Source organism: Caretta caretta, chromosome 4 (assembly GCF_965140235.1).
Source record: "Caretta caretta isolate rCarCar2 chromosome 4, rCarCar1.hap1, whole genome shotgun sequence".
Classification (NCBI taxonomy): domain Eukaryota; kingdom Metazoa; phylum Chordata; order Testudines; family Cheloniidae; genus Caretta; species Caretta caretta.
This window is the reverse complement of record NC_134209.1, coordinates 132,907,944-132,927,153: the sequence shown is the minus strand read 5'-3', so window position 1 is coordinate 132,927,153 and position 19,210 is coordinate 132,907,944. Positions and strand designations below refer to the sequence as shown.

The 19,210-nt window shown below is 40.0% G+C and overlaps 1 protein-coding gene across 9 annotated transcripts in view; it reads left to right on the top strand.

Annotated features, from left to right (window-relative positions):
* RGS12 (regulator of G protein signaling 12) overlaps window positions 1-19,210 on the top strand; it is a 197,369-nt gene that overhangs the window by 67,686 nt on the left and 110,473 nt on the right. Inside the window, exon 1 of one of the 9 annotated variants that reach the window (XM_048849027.2) lies at window positions 14,809-14,959. The exons of the other annotated variants lie outside the window; for them this stretch is intronic. Coding sequence (XP_048704984.1) covers window positions 14,894-14,959 — 66 coding nt within the window. The 5' untranslated portion in view covers window positions 14,809-14,893. Of the gene's footprint in view, window positions 1-14,808; window positions 14,960-19,210 lie in introns of those variants that run through there. 9 annotated transcript variants of the gene reach the window in all.

Genomic DNA, 19,210 nt, shown 5'->3' with positions numbered 1-19,210 from the left:
ACGCTCGTTAAAAAAAATGTTAATTCAATTTTTGACTGAACTCCTTGGGGAAGAATGGTATGTCCCCTGCTCTGTTTTACCCACATTCTGCCATATATTTCATGTTATAGCAGTCTCTGATGATGACCCAGCACATGTTGTTCATTTTAAGAACACTTTCACTGCTGATTTGACAAAACACAAAGAAGTAACCAATGTGAGATTTCTAAAGATAGCTACAACAGTTGACGCAAGGTTTAAGAATCTGAAATGCCTTCCAAAATCTCAGGGATGAGGTGTGGAGCGTGCTTTCAGAAGTCTTAAAAGAGCAACACTCTGATGTGGAAACTACAGAACCTGAACCACCAAAAAAAAAAAAAATCAGCCTTCTGCTGGTGGCATCTGACTAAGATGATGAAAGTGAACATGTTGGTCCGCACTGCTTTGGATTGTTATCGAGCAGAACCCATTATCAACATGGACATATATCCTCTGGAATCATGGTTGAAGCATGGAGGGACATACAAATTTTTAGCGCATCTGGCATGTAAATATTTTACGATGCTGGCTACAACAATGCCATGCGAAAGCCTGTTCTCACTTTCAGGTGACATTGTAAACAAAGAAGCGGGCAGCATTATCTCCTGCAAATGTAAATAAACTTGTTTGTCTTAGTGATTCGCTGAACAAGAAGTAGGACAGAGTGGACTTGTAGGCTATAAAGTTTTACGTTGTTTTATTTTTGAATGCAGTTTTTTATTGTACTTAATTCTAAATTTGTAAGTTAAACTTTCATGGTAAAGAGCTTGCATTACAGTACTTGTTTGAGGGGAACTGAAAAATACTATTTATTTTGTTTTTTACAGTGGAAATATTTGTAATAAAAATAAATATACAGTGAGCACTGTACACTTCATATTCTGTGTTGTAATTGAAATGAATATATTTGAAAATGTAGAAAACATCCAAAATATTTAAATAAATGGTATTCAATTATTGTTTAACAGCACAATTAATTGCATGATTAATCACGATTCATTTTTAATTGCTTGAAAGCCCTATAAAAAAGTTTCCTCTACTTAGTTTCCTCTAAATGTGCTTCCTTTAAACTAGTTGCCATATCTAGCTTAAGACAAAAGACAAGACACTAACATAGAGCGAGCAGTATAATCTAAAGAAAAATTTAGGCACGTGAAAATGTACTAGTAAGAATTTCTTCAGCATATTATAGACTCCTTTTGGAATAGTACATTAGTCAGCTATGTATACAACACTCCTTTTACTGTAATCTGCTTTCCTGCATCACGTTCCCCTTTATACTTGTACTAGACTTGTACATGCTGAGTGAAATTCTGCCCCATCAAAGTCAATAGAAAAACTCCTATTGACTTGGAAGCTAGGTTTTCACCCCAAGACTTTATAGAGTTAATCTGATAAATGTTCTAGCCCTTTTTATGAAAAATACTGTATAAAAATATTTTATGGTTATGTAACTTGTAATAAAGTTTCAGCTTTTAATTATTGATTGGATTACTAAATTGGACTTTAACACGGGTAAAGAATATACGGTTTTATAGGCATGAGTATAAGCTCATAGCACTCCTCATGAATGATTAGCCCTCGGTACATTGTGTAAGTTAACCTAAGATATTGTCAATAAAAAAATTATACAATGCCTTTATGGCTGATGTAAATAGTGTTTTTTTTTCTTCCCCTTGAAAAGTGACAGTGAAAAAAGTGGCACAAGTTTCCTTCCCCGCTCTGAACTCTAGGGTACAGATGTGGGAACCTGCATGAAAACCCCCTAAGCTTATTTTTACCAGCTTGGGTTAAAAATTCCCCAAGGTACAAACTATTTTACCTTTTGCCCTTGGACTTTATTGCTGCCACCACCAAGCGTCTAACAAATATATAACCGGGAAAGAGCCCGCTTGGAAACGTCTTTCCCCCCCAGAATCCTCCCCAAACCCTACACCCCCTTTCCTGGGGAAGGCTTGATAAAAATCCTCACCAATTTGCATAGGTGAACACAGACCCAAACCCTTGGATCTTAAGAACAATGAAAAAGCAATCAGGTTCTTAAAAGAAGAATTTTAATTGAAGAAAAAAATAAAAGAATCACCTCTGTAAAATCAGGATGGTAAATACCTTACAGGGTAATCAGATTCAAAACATAGAGAATTCCTCTAGGCAAAACCTTAAGTTACAAAAAGACACAAAAACAGGAATATACATTCCATTCAGCAGAGCTTATTTTATCAGCCATTTAAACAAAACGGAATCTAACGCATATCTAGCTAGATTACTTACTAAGTTCTAAGACTCCATTCCTTTTCTGTTCCCAGCAAAAGCATCACACAGACAGACAGCCTTTGTTTCTCCTCCCTCCAGCTTTGAAAGTATCTTGTCTCCTCATTGGACATTTTGGTCAGGTGCCAGCGAGGTTATCCTAGCTTCTTAACCCTTTACAGGTGAAAGGGTTTTTCCTCTGGCCAGGAGGGATTTTAAAGGTGTTTACCCTTCCCTTTATATTGATGACACCCCCCCAAATCTCAGATAGTGTGAAACGCTGGCTGTGATTTCTTCCTGGAGCTCTAGGAGAAAACAGAGTTAATAAGACACATGCACCTCTAAATATATTAACAAGTATATAAAGACTAACAATTTTTCCACATCTCAAGGACGATTTTAACCAGTTGATTCTGGGAAACTTTCATGGGAGAGTGCATCAGCCACTTTGTTAGAAGCTCCTGAGATGTGCTGGATGTCAAAATCAAAATCTTGGGCAGCTAAACTCCTCCGAATAAGTTTTTTTTTATTTCCTGTGGCAGTATGAAGCCACTGTAGCGCAGCATGGTCGGTTTGCAGGTGGAAACACCGTCCCCAAACATATGGGCGTAGCTTTTCCAGAGCGTAGAGAGTGGCGTAACATTCTTTTTCACTGACTAACCAGTTGCTTTCCCTCTCAGACAGCTTCTTGCTGAGAAACACTACAGGGTGGAATTCTTGATTCGGTCCTTCCTGCATTAAAACTGCTCCCACACCGAGCTCGGATGCGTCTGTGGTTACTAGGAATGGTTTGTCAAAGTCTGGGGCCCTTAGCACAGGGTCAGACATGAGTGTCGCTTTAAGCTGGTTAAAGGCCTTCTGACACTCTTCAGTCCACTGAACGGCATTTGGCTGTTTCTTTTTGGTTAGGTCTGTCAGTGGGTCAGCGATTTGGCTGTATTGCAGTACAAATCGCCTGTAATATCCGGCCAAGCCTAAGGAGGATTGGACCTGTTTCTTTGACTTTGGGACAGGCCATTTTTGGATAGCATCCACTTTGGCCTGTAGGGGGTTGATAGTTCCTTGACCCACCTGGTGTCCAAGGTAAGTCACTCTGTTTAGGCCTATTTGATACTTCTTAGCCTTAACAGTTAGGTTTTCTGTTTTCTGTTTGTTGTTTTTTCAATGACTTCTGGAACAACTCTACCCAATTTACAAATAAAAATATTTTTCTTCTAATAATCAAGTTTGAAAACTCAGCATGGAATTTGAGAGTTGATCTGTGTTCTTCTTTGGCAATGCATATTTGACAGTAAAGATTTTGAAATATACTTAACTTTGTTGAAGCCTGAATAGAATCCATCTCACTCTGACATCACTTGGTTGGCCTAGCAGTTTTATAAGGAGTGAAAAATAGTCAGTGGGAGTACTCATGTGGGTTGTCAGGATCGGGATTTAGTTATTAAGCAGATAGATAAAACTAGTGGCTCATCAAATGGCAACTTGCAGCTGGAAGTCTAGAGATGGATTGCTGGTTTAGAATAGTGTAGAGGGAATAAGACATGGCCAGTAGTTTACTGGAGAGAAGCATGTGCAGTGGCTGAAGGGAGCTTTGGCAGAAGAGGAAGAGGAGACTCTAGCTAGTGACAGGTTTCAGAGTAACAGCCGTGTTAGTCTGTATTCGCAAAAAGAAAAGGAGTACTTGTGGCACCTTAGAGACTAACCAATTTATTTGAGCATGAGCTTTCGTGAGCTACAGCTCACTTCATTGGATGCATACCGTGGAAACTGCAGAAGACATTATATACACACAGAGATCATGAAACAATACCTTCTCCCACCCTACTGTCCTGCTGGTAATAGCTTATCTAAAGTGATCATCAAGTTGGGCCATTTCCAGCACAAATCCAGGTTTTCTCACCCTCCGTCCCCCCCCACACAAACTCACTCTCCTGCTGGTAATAGCCCATCCAAAGTGACAACTCTCTTCACAATGTGTATGATAATCAAGGTGGGCCATTTCCTGCACCCCCTCACCCCCCTCCAAAAACTGTGTGTGTGTGTGTGTCCCCGGAAAAAAGTGGGGGGGTGAGAAAGCCTGGATTTGTGCTGGAAATGGCTCACCTTGATTACCATGCACATTGTAGGGAGAGGTCACTTTGGATGAGCTATTACCAGCAGGAGAGTGAGTTTGTGTGTGTGGTTTTTGGAGGGGGGTGCGGGGGTGAGATTTGTGCAGGAAATGGCCCACCTTGATTATCATACACATTGTGAAGAGAGTTGTCACTTTGGATGGGCTATTACCAGCAGGAGAGTGAGTTTGTGTGGGGGGTGGGGCGGAGGGTGAGAAAACCTGGATTTGTGCTGGAAATGGCCCAACTTGATGATCACTTTAGATAAGCTATTACCAGCAGGACAGTGGGGTGGGAGGAGGTATTGTTTCATGATCTCTGTGTGTATATAATGTCTGCTGCAGTTTCCACGGTATGCATCCGATGGGGGGGAGGGATAGCTCAGTGGTTTGAGCATTGGCCTGCTAAACCCAGGGTTGTGAGTTCAATCCTTGAGGGGGCCATTTAGGGATCTGGGGTGAAAATTGGGGATTGGTCCTGCTTTGAGCAGGGGGTTGGACTAGATACCTCCTGAGGTCCCTTCCAACCCTGATATTCTAAGTGAGCTGTAGCTCACGAAAGCTCATGCTCAAATAAATTGGTTAGTCTCTAAGGTGCCACAAGTACTCCTTTTCTTCTAGCTAGTGAATTAGTGAATCTCTGACATCAAAAATGACATCTGTGACAGACTACTGCCTAAATCTCAGATGCTGTAAGGCAGCCACAGTGTAGATGCAGGGCAAAATTTTAAACTGACTGAGGGTGGCTAATGTGAACTCAGTGGGTGGTACTTCTGTAACATCAACAGACCCTGGTCATTGGTGGGTGGGATTGAACCTGAGACCTCTGGAGTTCAGTGCATGAGCCTCTACTGCATGAGCTAAAAGCCATGTTTATAAAAAGCTATCCCTATAAAACTGCTGTGAGCTAATGCAGTAGAGGCTCATGCACTAGGCTCCAGAGCTCCCAAGTTCGATCCCGCCCACTGACAACTGGGGTCTGTTGGTGTTACACTTCAATTGGTGCAACACAATCAACTGAAGTAAAATTAGTTAAGCACTAATCATGTAGGTCAAGAGTCTGAATGCATCCGATGAAGTGAGCTGTAGCTCACGAAAGCTTATGCTCAAATAAATTTGTTAGTCTCTAAGGTGCCACAAGTACTCCTTTTCTTTTTGCAAATACAGACTAATACGGCTGCTACTCTGAAACATATCTACATTATTTGCTTTGTTTTTTCTCTCCTCCCCTCCTGCCTGCATTACAAATTGTCCCAAAAAATTGCTTCCCTCTTTAGCTTAGGACTGACCTCTGTACAGTTTTTTTGTAGGCCTCTCAATGCATTGTCTCCAATCCACATTCTTGAACCAAGCCTAAATGTGTTCCTTCTAGTATCCGTTCTTTGGAAGTCATCCTATATTGAAACATATAAAGGCTCCCTGGAGTGACATTATAACAGATTTAATGAGGATAGAAATGTACATAAAATGATATGTTTCATAGAAATGTAGGACTGGAAGGGATCTTGAGAGATCATCTACTCCAGCCCCCCACACCGAGGAAGGATCAAGTATACCTAGACTTCCCCTGACAGATATTTTTGTCTAACTTGTTTTTAAAAGCCTCCAATTATGGAAATTCCACAGCCTCCCTTGGAAGCTTATTCCAGTGCTTAACTATCCTTGCAGTTAGAAAGTTTTTTCTACTGTCTAACTTAAGTCTTCATTACTACAGATGAAGCTGATTACTTCTTGTCCTACCTTCACTGGATACAGAGAACAATTGATCACCGTCCTCTTGATAATGTATTTGAAGACTGCTATGAGGTCCCCTCTTCAGTCTTCTTTTCTCAAGAGTAAACATGCCCATTTATTTACTTATTAAACCTTTTTTAATTTTTGTTTTTCTCCTCTGGATTCTCTTGTGAAGGTGTGTCTGTTAGGATATAGATATTCAGGCCTGTCTGTAAAGGCCTATACTCTAAGAATTTAGGTGTATTCTTATCACTTGGCTAGTTATAGAGGTATAAAAGAATCAAAATCACTGTCTTGCCGGTGTAAGAGCCTTCTCTTACTGTGACAGTCTGAGGCCCTGTTCTTAGGCTAAGGCCTCTGGCTAAGCAACAGAGGCAGCCATAAGATGGGAAGCGAATAGTCACATCCTCACATTCCAAACTAGTCACATTTGAAATAAGGTGCTATGGGGCTGTTAAGAATACAATTCTGTCCTGATAATGCCTATCGCCTCCAGAGAAAGGGAAGTGCCTAGAAGATGTAAAAGGAAACTTAGTTTGATAGCATCCTGTCTGGCAAGAACTCACTTATCAACAGCTGGGATGTGAAATCCTCATTTCTGTGTTTGTTCTATCACTGTAGTCCCCATTTCCCTATTGTTTGTCTGCATAATCTCTGGTTCTGTGATTGTTTCTGTCTGCTGTATAATTAATTTTGCTGGGTGTAAACTAATTAAGGTGGCGGGATATAATTGGTTAAATAATCATGTTACAATATGTTAGGATTGGTTAGTTAAATTTCAGTAAAATGATTGGTTAAGGTATAGCTAAGCAGAACTCAAGTTTTACTATATAGTCTGCAGTCAATCAGGAATTGGGGGGGGTGGGGAAATTGGAATCATGTTTGGCTAAGGGCAGGAATGGGAACAGGGACACAGGTGTAAGGCTCTGTGGTGTCAGAGCTGGGAAGGGGGACACTAAGGAAGGAAACTGGAATCATGCTTGCTGGAAGTTCACCCTGATAAACATCGAATTGTTTGCACCTTTGGACTTCGGGTTTGTTGTTCTCTGTTCATGTGAGAAGGACCAGGGAAGTAAGTGGGTGAAGGAATAAGCCCCCTAACACTGTCACCCAGAACTGGCCGTAGGGCTCCAGCTCACCAGTGCCAAGTAGAGCAGGACAGTTACCTTCTGTGTCTTACATATTACACTCCGGTTAATAGACCCCAGAATGATATTAATCTTTTTCACAACTAGATCACGTAATTGATTCTTGTTCAATTTGTGATCCCCTATTCTTTTCAGCAGTACTGCCACCTAGCCAGTTATTCCCCATTTTGTATTTGAGCATTTGAGTTTTCCTTCCTAAGTTTAGTACTTTGCATTTGTCATTATTGAATTTCAACTTGCTGATTTCAGACTAATTCTCTAGTTTATCAAGATAATTTTTAATTCTAATCCTATCATCCAAAGTGCTTGTAACCCTTCCCAGCTTGGTGTCTTCCACAAATTTGTTAAGTATACCCTCTACTCCATTATTCAAATAATTAATTAAAATGTTGACTGGAACTGGACCCAGCATAGACCCCTGCAGGTACACAGTAGAATTGTCCTTCCAGTTTGATAATAAACCATTGATATGGAGTATTTTTTCCAAACAATTATGCACCTACCTTATAGTAACTTCATCTAGACTGTATTTCCCTAGTTTGATTATGAGAATGTCACATGGGACTGTGTTAAAAGTGATAAAATCAAGATATATCCAATATCTGCTGCTTTCTCCCATCCACTAGGCCATTATCCCTGTCAAAGAAGAAAATTAAGTTGGTTTGGTATGATTTGGTCTTGACAAATCCATACTGGCTATTCCTTATTATCCTGTTATCCTCTAGGTGCTTACAAATTGATTATTTTACTAATTTGTTCTAGTATCTTTACAGATATTGAAATTAGGCTGACTAGTCTATAATTCCCCAGGTCCCCTTTGTTCCCCTATTTAAAGACAGGTGTTCTGTTTGCCTTTCTCCAGGCTTCTGGGTCCTCCGCACCTGTCCATCATGAGTTTCAAAGAAAATCACTCCTGGTTTGGCTAGTTCCTTAATTCCCTAGGGTGAATTTTGTCAGGTCCTGCCAATTTGAATACATCTAATTTATCTAAATATCCTTTAATCTGTTCTTTCCCTTTTCTGGTCTGTGTTCCGTCCCTCTTGTTCTTAATATTAATAGCATTAGGCATCCCGTCACAATTAACCATTTTAGTGAAGATAATCAAAATATGCATTAAAGTACCTCAGTCTTCTTGATGTCATCTATAGTTCTCCTTTCCTGCTAAGTAGTGAAACTATACTTTCCTTTGTCTTTCTGTTGCTTCTAATATATTTGTACAACTTTTTCTAACTGCCTTTTCTGTCACTTGCTAAGTGTAACTCATATTGTGCCTGTCCTTCTATGCTTGTGCTATTCTTTGGTACTTCTCTTTAGCAGTTTGTCCATGGTTCCATTTTTTTGTGGGATTCCTTTTTGATTTTTAGGTCATTAAAGAGCTCCTGATGGGGCCATATGAATCGGTTACTATTCTTCCTATATTTCTTTTGCATTTTTGCTCCTAATAGTGTCTCTTTGAGAAACTGACAGCTTCCCTGAATTCCTTTTTCCGTTAGGTTTTCTGCCCATGGAATCTTACCTACTAGTTTTCTGAGTTTGTTAAAATCTGGTTTTTTGAAGTCCATTGTCCACATTCTGCTGCACTCATTCCTTTCTTTCCTTAGAATTATGAAACCATCATTTCAGGATTACTTTCACCCAAGTTGCCTTCCACCTTCAACTTTGCAACCAATTCCTCTTTATTAGTCTGAATCAAGCCTAAAATGGCTGCCCCTCTGGTTACTTCCTCTACCTTTTGAAACAAGAAGTTGTCACCAACACATTCTAAGAACCTATTGGAGATTTTGTATTTTGCTTTATTACTTTTTCAACAGATATCTGAGTAGTTAGTCACCCATTACTATCAGGTCTTGTGTTTTGGCTATTTTTGTTGTTTGTTCTAGAAATGCCTCATCCACATCCTCTTCTTGATTTGGTGGTCTATAGTAGACTCCTACCATCATGTCACCCCTTATTTCCCCCACTTGCACTCACTTTATCTTCATTCAGAGTCTTTCAACTGGTTTGGCTCTCATATCCTTCTGGACCCCAGAACAACCATATATATTCTTAATGTATAATTCAACACCTTCCTTTTCCCCGTCTGTCCTTCATACAGAAGCTATACGTCTCTATACCAGTATTCCAGTCATGAGATTTATCCCACCAACTCTGTGATGTACTAAATGGTATACTAATGCTTCCAATTCTTCCTGTTTATTCCCCAAAATCCTTGCCTTTATGTATAGACATCTAGGATGCTAAGCACCTCTCCTCCCGCCTCTCCCCCCCCGGCCTGCTTTCTTCTTGATGCTTCTATCAGCCTATTGTAATTCATCACCCCGCTAAAACATATGCACACAAAAAGATCTAGTTCTCTGTTAAGGTGGTCTTTAGCATGGCAAGAAAGATGATTAGTAAGGCTAAGATTATTTCAAGAATTCCATGACTTCCAGCAACCTCCATGACACTGGAGGCCCTCGCAACTGACTGGCTGCTACCAGCAGCAGGGGACCCGGCGGCAGCCCAGCCTCCACAAGTGGCGTGGGACCTTCTTGCAGCTGCCTAGCAGCTGCGGTTGGTGGGACACCCCTGCAACTGACCAACTGGCTGTGAGCAGCTGGCAGTGGCCGAGGGACCCCAGAGCTGCCCAGCGGCTGCGGGCGGGGTGCTCCCCCACAGCTCCCGCCCCTGCTGCTGGCAGGGGCACCCCCTGCAGTTGCTCAGCTGCTACGAGCAGCCGCACCGCCCTCCCGAGCTCCTAGCCTCTGGTGGTGGTGGCAGCAGCAGAGGGACCCCAGAGCTACTTAGCGGCTGCGGGTAGGTGCAGCTCCCAGTTGCTGGCAGCGGCAAAGGGACTACAAAGCTGGTCAGTGGCTGGGGGGCCACCCGCAGTTCCCCAGCCGCCACCGCTGGTAGGGGCACCCCCTGCAGCCTCTGAGACTCCATGGGCAGGCCCCCTTCTGCACGCCCCCCCCCCCAGCTCCTAGTGGTGGTGGCAGAGGGAGGCTGGAGCAGCTCACAGGCCCCCCACAGCTCCTCAGCCTCTGCTGCTGGCAGGCCCAGCCCCCACAGCTCCCTTGCTTTTGCTGGCAGCGGGGACCCCCCACAGGGCGGCAGGGGGACCCCTCGCAGCCACTGCGGTCCCTGTAGCTCCCAGCTGCTGCAGGAAGGACAGGGTGCTGGACCCTCCTCCTTCCCCATTTTGTCAGGGATATTTTTAGTAAAAGTCAGGGACAGGTCAGGGCTTCTGTGATTTTTTTTGTTTATTGCCCGTGACCTGTCCATAATTTTTACAACTTTTTATACATACCTCTGGGCTTTAATCACCTGTCCCCTTTGAACCTAGTTTAAAGCTCTCCTCACTAGGTTGGCGAATTGAAGATAATATTTCCCTTGTTGGTCAGATGGATGACATCTTTCCCCCGCAGTCCTCCTTCCCAGAACAGCATCCCAGGGTTGAGGAGGCCAAAGCCCTCCCATCAACACCATCTGCATGGCCATGTACTCCTCTCCAGGATGCATGTGTTTAGAAGCAAATAGTCCCTTTGAGGAAGTAATTCCTTGCAAAATTTCATTTTAGAAAGTTAAGCAGCTTATAGTCTACAAATTGTTTCAAAAATCCAACATGCGAAATAATGAGTGTATTTTTCCAATTTCTAAATAAAAATGACTGAACTGATTATAAATAATTTGTAAAACCAAAATAAAAAAATGACTGATAAATCTTGAGGAGCTAGGTTTATGTCAGAAACTCTGACAGAACTGTAACTCCTGTTTTTTTCCTATAAGCCCAGTTCTGGAAAGCCATCCCTATTCATGAAAACACCTGAGCATGTGTTTAAAGCCCATTTAAGTCCACTGGATTTTAGTAGATGCTTAAGTACTTTTCTGTATAGGAATGACTTAAGCACATGCTTAAGTGATTTCCTGAGTTAGGGCTGTTATCGCTAACCAGTATACTCCAATAGTTACTACTAGGTTTGTTTTGATACAGCAATTATTTTGTAATTTGTAATAATAGATTAAAGGGACACAGATGGGCAGACACAGAGTTGATGGGCATCAAATTTTACCTACCTTAAAAATACCATTCTGCATTTGATGTAAACATTTATTATTTATATAATCTCAAAAAGTGTGCAAGCTGATTCACTCATGTAAGACTGTTACATTCAAAAAGGCCCCATTTTGAAAATGCATATTTCCACAAATAGTCTTAATGGCTACTCACAGCAGTAAGTTCTGTGCTCTGTAGTGAGCATTTGCAAGATTGGGCCCAAAACAAACAACATTAAAGATATAAAAGTAGTGGAAGAATGAAGCACAAGATTTTTTTTTTTGTACTTTACTTTTGCTCTTCTATTTTTATATTAATCCTTGCCTGTTTGCCTTGTTAATTATTTTTATTTCGTGATTTCTCATTTTTTCCTATTTAGATCTTAACTCTTGTCTGATTTTAATTTACTTACTGCTCTTTTTTTTGTTTTGAACTACTTCTTGTCTTATGTTTTTCCTTTAATCATACCTGTTTTACTCATTATTTTCTTCTAACATCACTCAGTTTTTGTAATCTCTTTTTTGTACTCAATGTTTGTTTAGCCCAGGGATCTCAAACTCAATTTATCTTAGGGCCAATGCCAGTCCTCAAATTCTTCCAGCGGGCCAATAATGTCACTGAAGATGGTGTTCAGAAAAGAAAACATTTATATTGTATGTTTTATTTTGAATTTCTTAGAAATAATAAAACTGTCATACGCTTTATACAATTCTTCATCTGCCAGAGAGTTTTTAGTGTTTGCCAGACACCTGGCAATGCTTCAGTTCTGTCAGTTTGTTGATGTTTGGCCTCAGTGGCCGAGCAGTTGAAACCTTCAGGATTGCAGCAAGGTGTGCATCAGATAGTTGTGTTTGGTATTTTGACTTGTTTATATTCATTGCGGAAAAAGATGACATTGCCTCCATGGCTGACTCTGCCCGGCAACTAATGATGCTGCCTCCATGGCTGACTCTGCCTGGTGACTAATGATGGTATCTCTGTCCCTTTCCCCCAGCCAGTAGGAGCTGTGTGGGGTAGCGCCTGCGGCAGACATTGCCGGCAGCGTGTCTGCATGGGTCTCTCCTCGATGGGCCGCAGTGGGGAGGTTCTCGGGCCGCAGATGGCCTGCGGGCTGGGACTTTGAGACCCCTGGTTTAGTCCTCCCCCCTCCTCCTTTCCTGGTTTAATTGACCCTTTTCTGTTACCCTCCAGTTCCTTTGCCTTTACTTATTGCTGTTATATTGTGACTATTAACCTTTTCCCCAGAGTCCTCTCTGTATTTCCCCTTCTCTACATTCAAACCAATTTACGCCCCTCCCCTCAAATAAATTGTTAATTGAAGTTTGTTCTGCAGTGCAGTTGGGTAAAAGCAAGCTCCTGGCTCCCATGGTGCTGTTACTACTGTCAAGAGTCTCTATCTATTGAGGAGTAGGGCTAACCTGCAAACCTACATGATAACTGAAACTGCCTAAATGAGCATTAATGCTTACCAACGGCGCCCATCTAGGACGTTAATTGACGAAAAATTTCATTAATGCAGAGTTAAGGTTGTCTGGTGATATCCTGTTCCCTTCCAGAATGTTGGATTCAGCAAAACTCAAACTTCTGAAAACCAGGAAATACAGAGTTAAGGTATGTGTCCACACACCCTTAACTCTGCCCTCCTTGAGTGATGCTCCAATATGCCAATAACGCTGCCTTTGCATTGTACTGAATAAGAGCTAATTACATATGCCGCCCATTTAGATTTAGCTTACGTCACTAAAAGAACACAATATCTGCTAAATCTTCAAACCCTTTCACCTTTATGCACACAATGCCATCTAAAACTATACTTTTATCATATCATGTCATAACCATCATAAAACTGACAGTCCATACTCATTTCCCAGCTAACTGCTGACAATACCCATAGAATGAAAACACCTGTGCCCTGCTACTAACACAACCTACTTAAAGCAGTGCTGAAATGAGGCATACTGGATCTCTCAAGTGTCCGGGAAAGGGATAATTCCCAGTGGCTACTGCCACCTCCAGTGGGTCAGAGTTAAGGTTGCATAGGCATGTATCTTACCATATTTCCTGGTTTTCAAAAGTTTGGGTTTTCTGAAATGAGCATTCTGGAAGGGGACAGGATTATTACCAGGCAACCGTAACCCTGCGTTAATTAAGTTTTTTTGGTCAGTGAATCATCAGTGAATTTGGTAGTTCAGGTCCAGGGATGGGGCAAGAAGTCACTTGCTGGCCTAGTGTTCCCCTAACCCTTCCCTCCCCACTCTGCTGTTTCTGCTTCCGGATGATGTGACTTTTTCTCATGGCTTTTAATTGGCCACCCTGTAGGTGGGTGATTGAGCTTCTGCCCCACATGATGTTGCTGAGTGAGACTGCTAGAGGCTTGGTGCATGTTTTAATGAATTAAGAGCTTATTAAATGTGTTGGATTGCCATCTCTAGAGATGGAATTCTTCTGTTTATTCACAGGATATGTGTAGCATGGGCAACAGCAGTGCAAGCTTCCCTCATACTGTTCTGATACTCTGCTTCACTTTTGACTTCACTGGGCTTCTGCTAAAAGCTGGTGCCATTCAGTCTCTACAATCCATTTGCAAGTTAGTTTGTCAAGTGAGAATACCAAAAAGGTGCCACCTGAGGTGTTTCTACCATATGGACACCTGTTAGTTAGAAGTTATTCTGAAATCACCAAATACATTTTATCTGTTCTCTTGATACAGAAAAAACTGCCACCCCGTTCCCTACTGCCTGTCTCCAAACCAAAGGCTGAAAGAGAGATGAAATCCTAGTTTCTTAGCTGTGCAAACCATGTTTGGGTTCCTTTATAATAATACACATGTATCTCTGCCCTGCTTGTCTGCTACATTCTGATGAGTAGGTGTGGTATTGAAATTTACAAGAATACTTCTCCTGGAACACGATTCTTGTAAATTTCAATACTTTTCTTACTCAGAAGGACAGAGAGCAGAAAGGCAAGATGAGGTAAATGGCATAATATGCACACGTGATTGCGATCATGAAGAAACATGCAGCTGCATGCCCAGAAACAGAAAGCAAGGAAGTTTCTCTAAGCTTAGTTATACCAATTTTAAGTGTTCTTTTTAAGTTAACGTTAGTTTGTTTCTGAAACATAATATTTACAATACAAGTTGATGACCTGATTCATTCATATAATGTTCATTTAAGAGGAATTTATGAAAAACAAAATGTTTAATTTGGAGGGGAAAATATTTGACTTAATACCTAAACAAGTTTGGACATACACGTTAAAACTGAGGCTCTTAGGCCTTCATTAAATGTGTTTTGCAGTAGAAGATTCTCCAGTGGCATCTTGTTATCTTGACAGAAACTTTATTATTATGTATAACTTGCCTAAACAATGTGTTAAAAGATTGAGCGCAGGCAGTTTGTTCTTTAGACAGGCATATATGCAGAACCAGTACTTAGTCAGGGCGGGGAATGCACTGGGGAGGAGGAGAATGAGAGAGGTAGTATTAAGGACAATAGGTTGAAAGCTTCATTTATTTTACTGGCCTCTCAAGAAGTAAATATGTGTTCAACTTCAGAAAGAGCTTAACAGTAAAGTTAAGGGGACTGTTTCCTAACAATGAGAGAAACATTACTCAGGCACTATTTATACATGGAGAAAGCTTTTACTCTTACTCAAGTGTCTGTAAGTATAAAGTTTTGTTTATCTAAAATGAACAGAGGGCAGGAATATGCTTTAAAGGGTAGTTTTCAAAGCTAAGGAATTTTGTTAATGCAATACAAAGTATTTCTAAGAAGTTAGACTTTTAACAAAACAAAGTTTATAAGTGTTTATGAGTTGACTTTCTGTATGAGCTCTAATGAGAATTTAATCAATATGCTGTTTATATGGATGTATTTTCAATATAGATTGAGTAACATTAAGTTTTACAAGTGTGGGAACTGTACACTAGTTGTAAAGATGTTTCTCTCGTGGATTTTGTTTTTATTCCTTTTTTGTCATATTGGAAGTTACTTTATTTTCTTCAAACTGTAATGCTCTTGTATCCATGATATAAGGGTGCTTTTTTAAACTTAGAAAGGTATCTGTTAATTGTCACAGTTGTTTCCAAGGTGTATAGATTAGATGATTTTCTTTGGTTTGGATATTCAGCCAACAATTCAGATTACCGATGGCTTATTATTAATTACCAGATAAAAACTTTTTACTCTATACAATGTTTATAGAATACATAACTTCTGAAACTTTTTGGAGCTTCATTTTTTCTCTTTTCTTAATCTCTTGCTAGTCAGAACACACACATTTTGCAGATAATGGCAAAATATATTACTAGGCTTTGGCTTTTGAAAGGCTCAAACTGTAGCTTCTTTTTGCTGATTCATTTTAGGATTAAGGAAAAGTCTCTGTTTTTTAAAATGAAAAGGGAAATGTGTATTTTAGAAGTGCTAGACTTAAAAAGAGAAGTGAGTACACTAGTTACATTACTAATGAGCAGTCCTTTAATGCAGGGGCTGCAATAATCTGAATCTCTGAAACTCAGTTTGGGGGTAGGAGGAAGCTCAAAGAGGCTTAATGTGTGTGGGTGATCTGTCACTTAATCATATCCTCTTTATGTGTAATTTAATTAAATTTTACTATTGGGCTGTAATTCACGTATGAAATCTTTTTTCATTCTGGACATGCAATTAACATTCACTCCTGTTTTTTTTTTTTTTTTTTAAACAATTTTATCTGTCAAGGAAATTCAGATGGCTTAAACTTTATACGTTGATCAGCACTTTGCAAAAAACTGTTGTATTTACCGAGCAACAATATGTTTTTGAATTATGAAAAAGGCTAATTTCAATAGTCAATTTATAATTAAAGGGGTCAAAAGACTTCTTTTAAGTGTTTAAAATATGGCTTTGAGGACAAAATATTTGTTTTCAAACTAGCTCTCTGTTTAACAAATGTCTGTTTGGATCTAAACTTTGAAAATATGTGCACAAAAATCTTGGTAAAACTTGCATTTTTTGTTGACAGAAGAGGGCACTCAACAACAATTTGAATTAGGCTTCTTCATTTTGCTAAACGAGTTACATTGGAAAACTTAGTATTCAACAAATTTTGCAGTTGTGTAGTCTTTGAATTGTTTATGTAAAGTATAAATTCAAAAGGAGTATATAGGCTAGGATATATTCTAGGAATAAATAGAAATTTTGCCTTCTGCTGATATAGTTAAATTAAAATGCATTGGATGGGAGTCTTTTTTCCTTTTCTACTAGTGGAATGTATGTTCTCTTTTTACTACTTAGGAGCAGGCAAAAACTTGCCAAAAAGTACTAGTTGACAGCTAATGGAAAACTTTTGAAAATCATTTTTTAAAAGTAATTTTATTTGTATATTATTGTCTGTGTTTCTTCCACCTTCCTTATTTTTTTTATTTCAATAACTAAGGACATTTGAATTAAATGGGATGTTCCTAACAAAATTCTCTTGCTCCGTTTTTCATGCAAATGGTTATTTTCTTTGTCTTATAGTGAAGAATGAGAAAAGAGTGATATAAGGTAAAGGAGCATGAAGATATTTTAGCCAAACAGTGTTTTCTGCCTGCTCCAAATTTACTACGAGAGCTTTCCCTTTTCCTAGTTGCTTAGCAGATTTTTTGCTTTCTTCTTTCTTTTTGCTCACTGACGTTCATTTTTTGTTCAACCAAAACTAATCTTGACTCTGTCATTTCTGCCTTTCTCTCAGGCTTCTCTTCCTGCAACCATGTAGACAAAAGGAAAAAAATATCTTCTTCTAGGATGGGGAGAGAAAAAGACATAATTCCGGGTTTTATGCCCCTCAGCCCTTTTTAGTTTCAAAGCAGATGAATGTGGACTTACAGATGCCTCTGTTGATACATCTGAATTGGTCATTTTAGAGCTGCTATGTCATGATTTTAACATTTTTCATTAATAGCTTCTGTAAATTAATATGCTGGAGTATTATAGACTAGCCCCTTCCAAATTTGGGCTATCTGATTTTGATCTGGCTGGTTTATAAATACAAACATAGTTTCAAAATAATCTAACATTTTGAATACAGCAGCTGTTGAGATACTCCGGAAAAAAATAGAGGGAAATTAATTTTTAAAAGGGCTTCTTTGCAGCCACCATCATTAACAGGCTTTCGTTGTGAGCTAGATGAAAAAAAATGTGCACATGGAATGCAAGTTCATTTCAGTGAAATAAAAATCAGTGACTCTGTCTGTTACACTATAGAATTATTAGCTTTCCTGCACCAAGTACAAGTGCTTGGAATCCTTATAAAACATTACCCACACACAGTGTTCCTAATGTTAGTGTTTTATTGTGAGTACGTACACCAGCTACAAGCAAGTCTTGCAAATGTCTCCAGCTGTATGTGTTTATTTCAAATCATTCTGGTGCTTATGTGGATAGGAAGCACATGTGTTAGAGCTGCACTAGTTCAATTGGTCTTTCCATAGCAGGATACTTTCTGGGGTACTCTGACTCACCATTCAGTGAACATCTTAGACAAGAATCCTCTTAATTTGTGCTCCCTCTGAAGGGCTTCCACAGGAACATTCTCCAGGAAGTCTCTGACTTGCTTGTGATGCCCTGTCCTCATCTCAGGTAACAATGTCATGCACCTTGTCCCCAGCATCCATGTAAGTATGGTTGCTGTGTTCTTGTACAAGCTACTCACTATTTTGTGATTTGAAGTCATGCCTTCTGCAGTCCAGCTGTTCTAGCGTCATGGTGTCAGGTTGCCCAGCATAGACATCAGGGCTCTTCTAAAGACCTGGTGCAATGAGGCGATGAAGTCCAAACGGAACTCCATGGCCTAGTTTGTTGAACAGTGTCTGTGTTGGCTGAGCTTAGCATAAATCAGAATATTAAGCAGTGCTGGGTGCAATATTAAGAGCAATATAATAATGCTGTCAAAAATCACTACAGAACAAGAGCTGGATTTCATCCCGTGCTATCATGGTCTTTAGATCCTGTTCTCTGCCACGCCTCATGCTCTGTTCAAACTCACTTCACTGTCTCAGTACAGTACCTGATGGAAAAAGTCCAAAGTGAGCAAACAGTCATCCCACTTTCTCTGGGAAGCACTCCATTTGGATAAGTGGAGAAAAAGGTGCTATTCTCAAGGATACAATTCCCCAGAACAAACCTGGCCCTAGAATACTTCGTCGGTTCTCCAACAAACCCTTACTCCCAATGCGGTGTTTCCGTTTGGAACCAATGGAGAGGTGTTGTGGCAGATTTATAATGCACTGAATAGAAATATTCGTATGTTTAGTCATGTATGTGGACCTTGGAAAAGTTAGTAATCTTGAAAATTGTGTAGACCGAAACAATGAGGAAAGAGGGAAACCTGATAACTTATGAAATGATAAACGGGGTATAAAAATAAATTCCAAGGTACTGATTTTGGAAACTATTTAGCATAGGAAAAGCAGATTTCAATCATACTGAATCACAGGTGATCTAAGTGTTTCAAGTTTATACTCCTGAAGGAAAGACCCAGACTCAGTTACTTCCATGGAAAAGTTTTTTTTAATAAACTACAAGAACTAAACATAAAGAATAATTCTATATATGATGAGCACTCTCACAGACATCAGGAAGAACAACCAGAGTAGTGAACCAGGAACATGAAATGTGAATGTGACAGATCACAGAGATAATTATGAAGTTTTACAGCAGAAAGACTTGAAGTTTAAAGGATAGAAAAATTTCCTTTTCCCAGTGTAGGCCTCTACACTCACGAGGAGAGGAGAGAGAGCTAATCCCAAAGATCAGGTTTCCCAGACCTAGATCAGTCACCATTTTATACCCAGCAAAGGAAATGTTTTGTATTCTGGGACAAAGTCTGCACAAAAAATATTTGGGAGGGTTGCGGGAGGTGATGGTAGTGGTGGGATGGTAAAATAAAATAGAT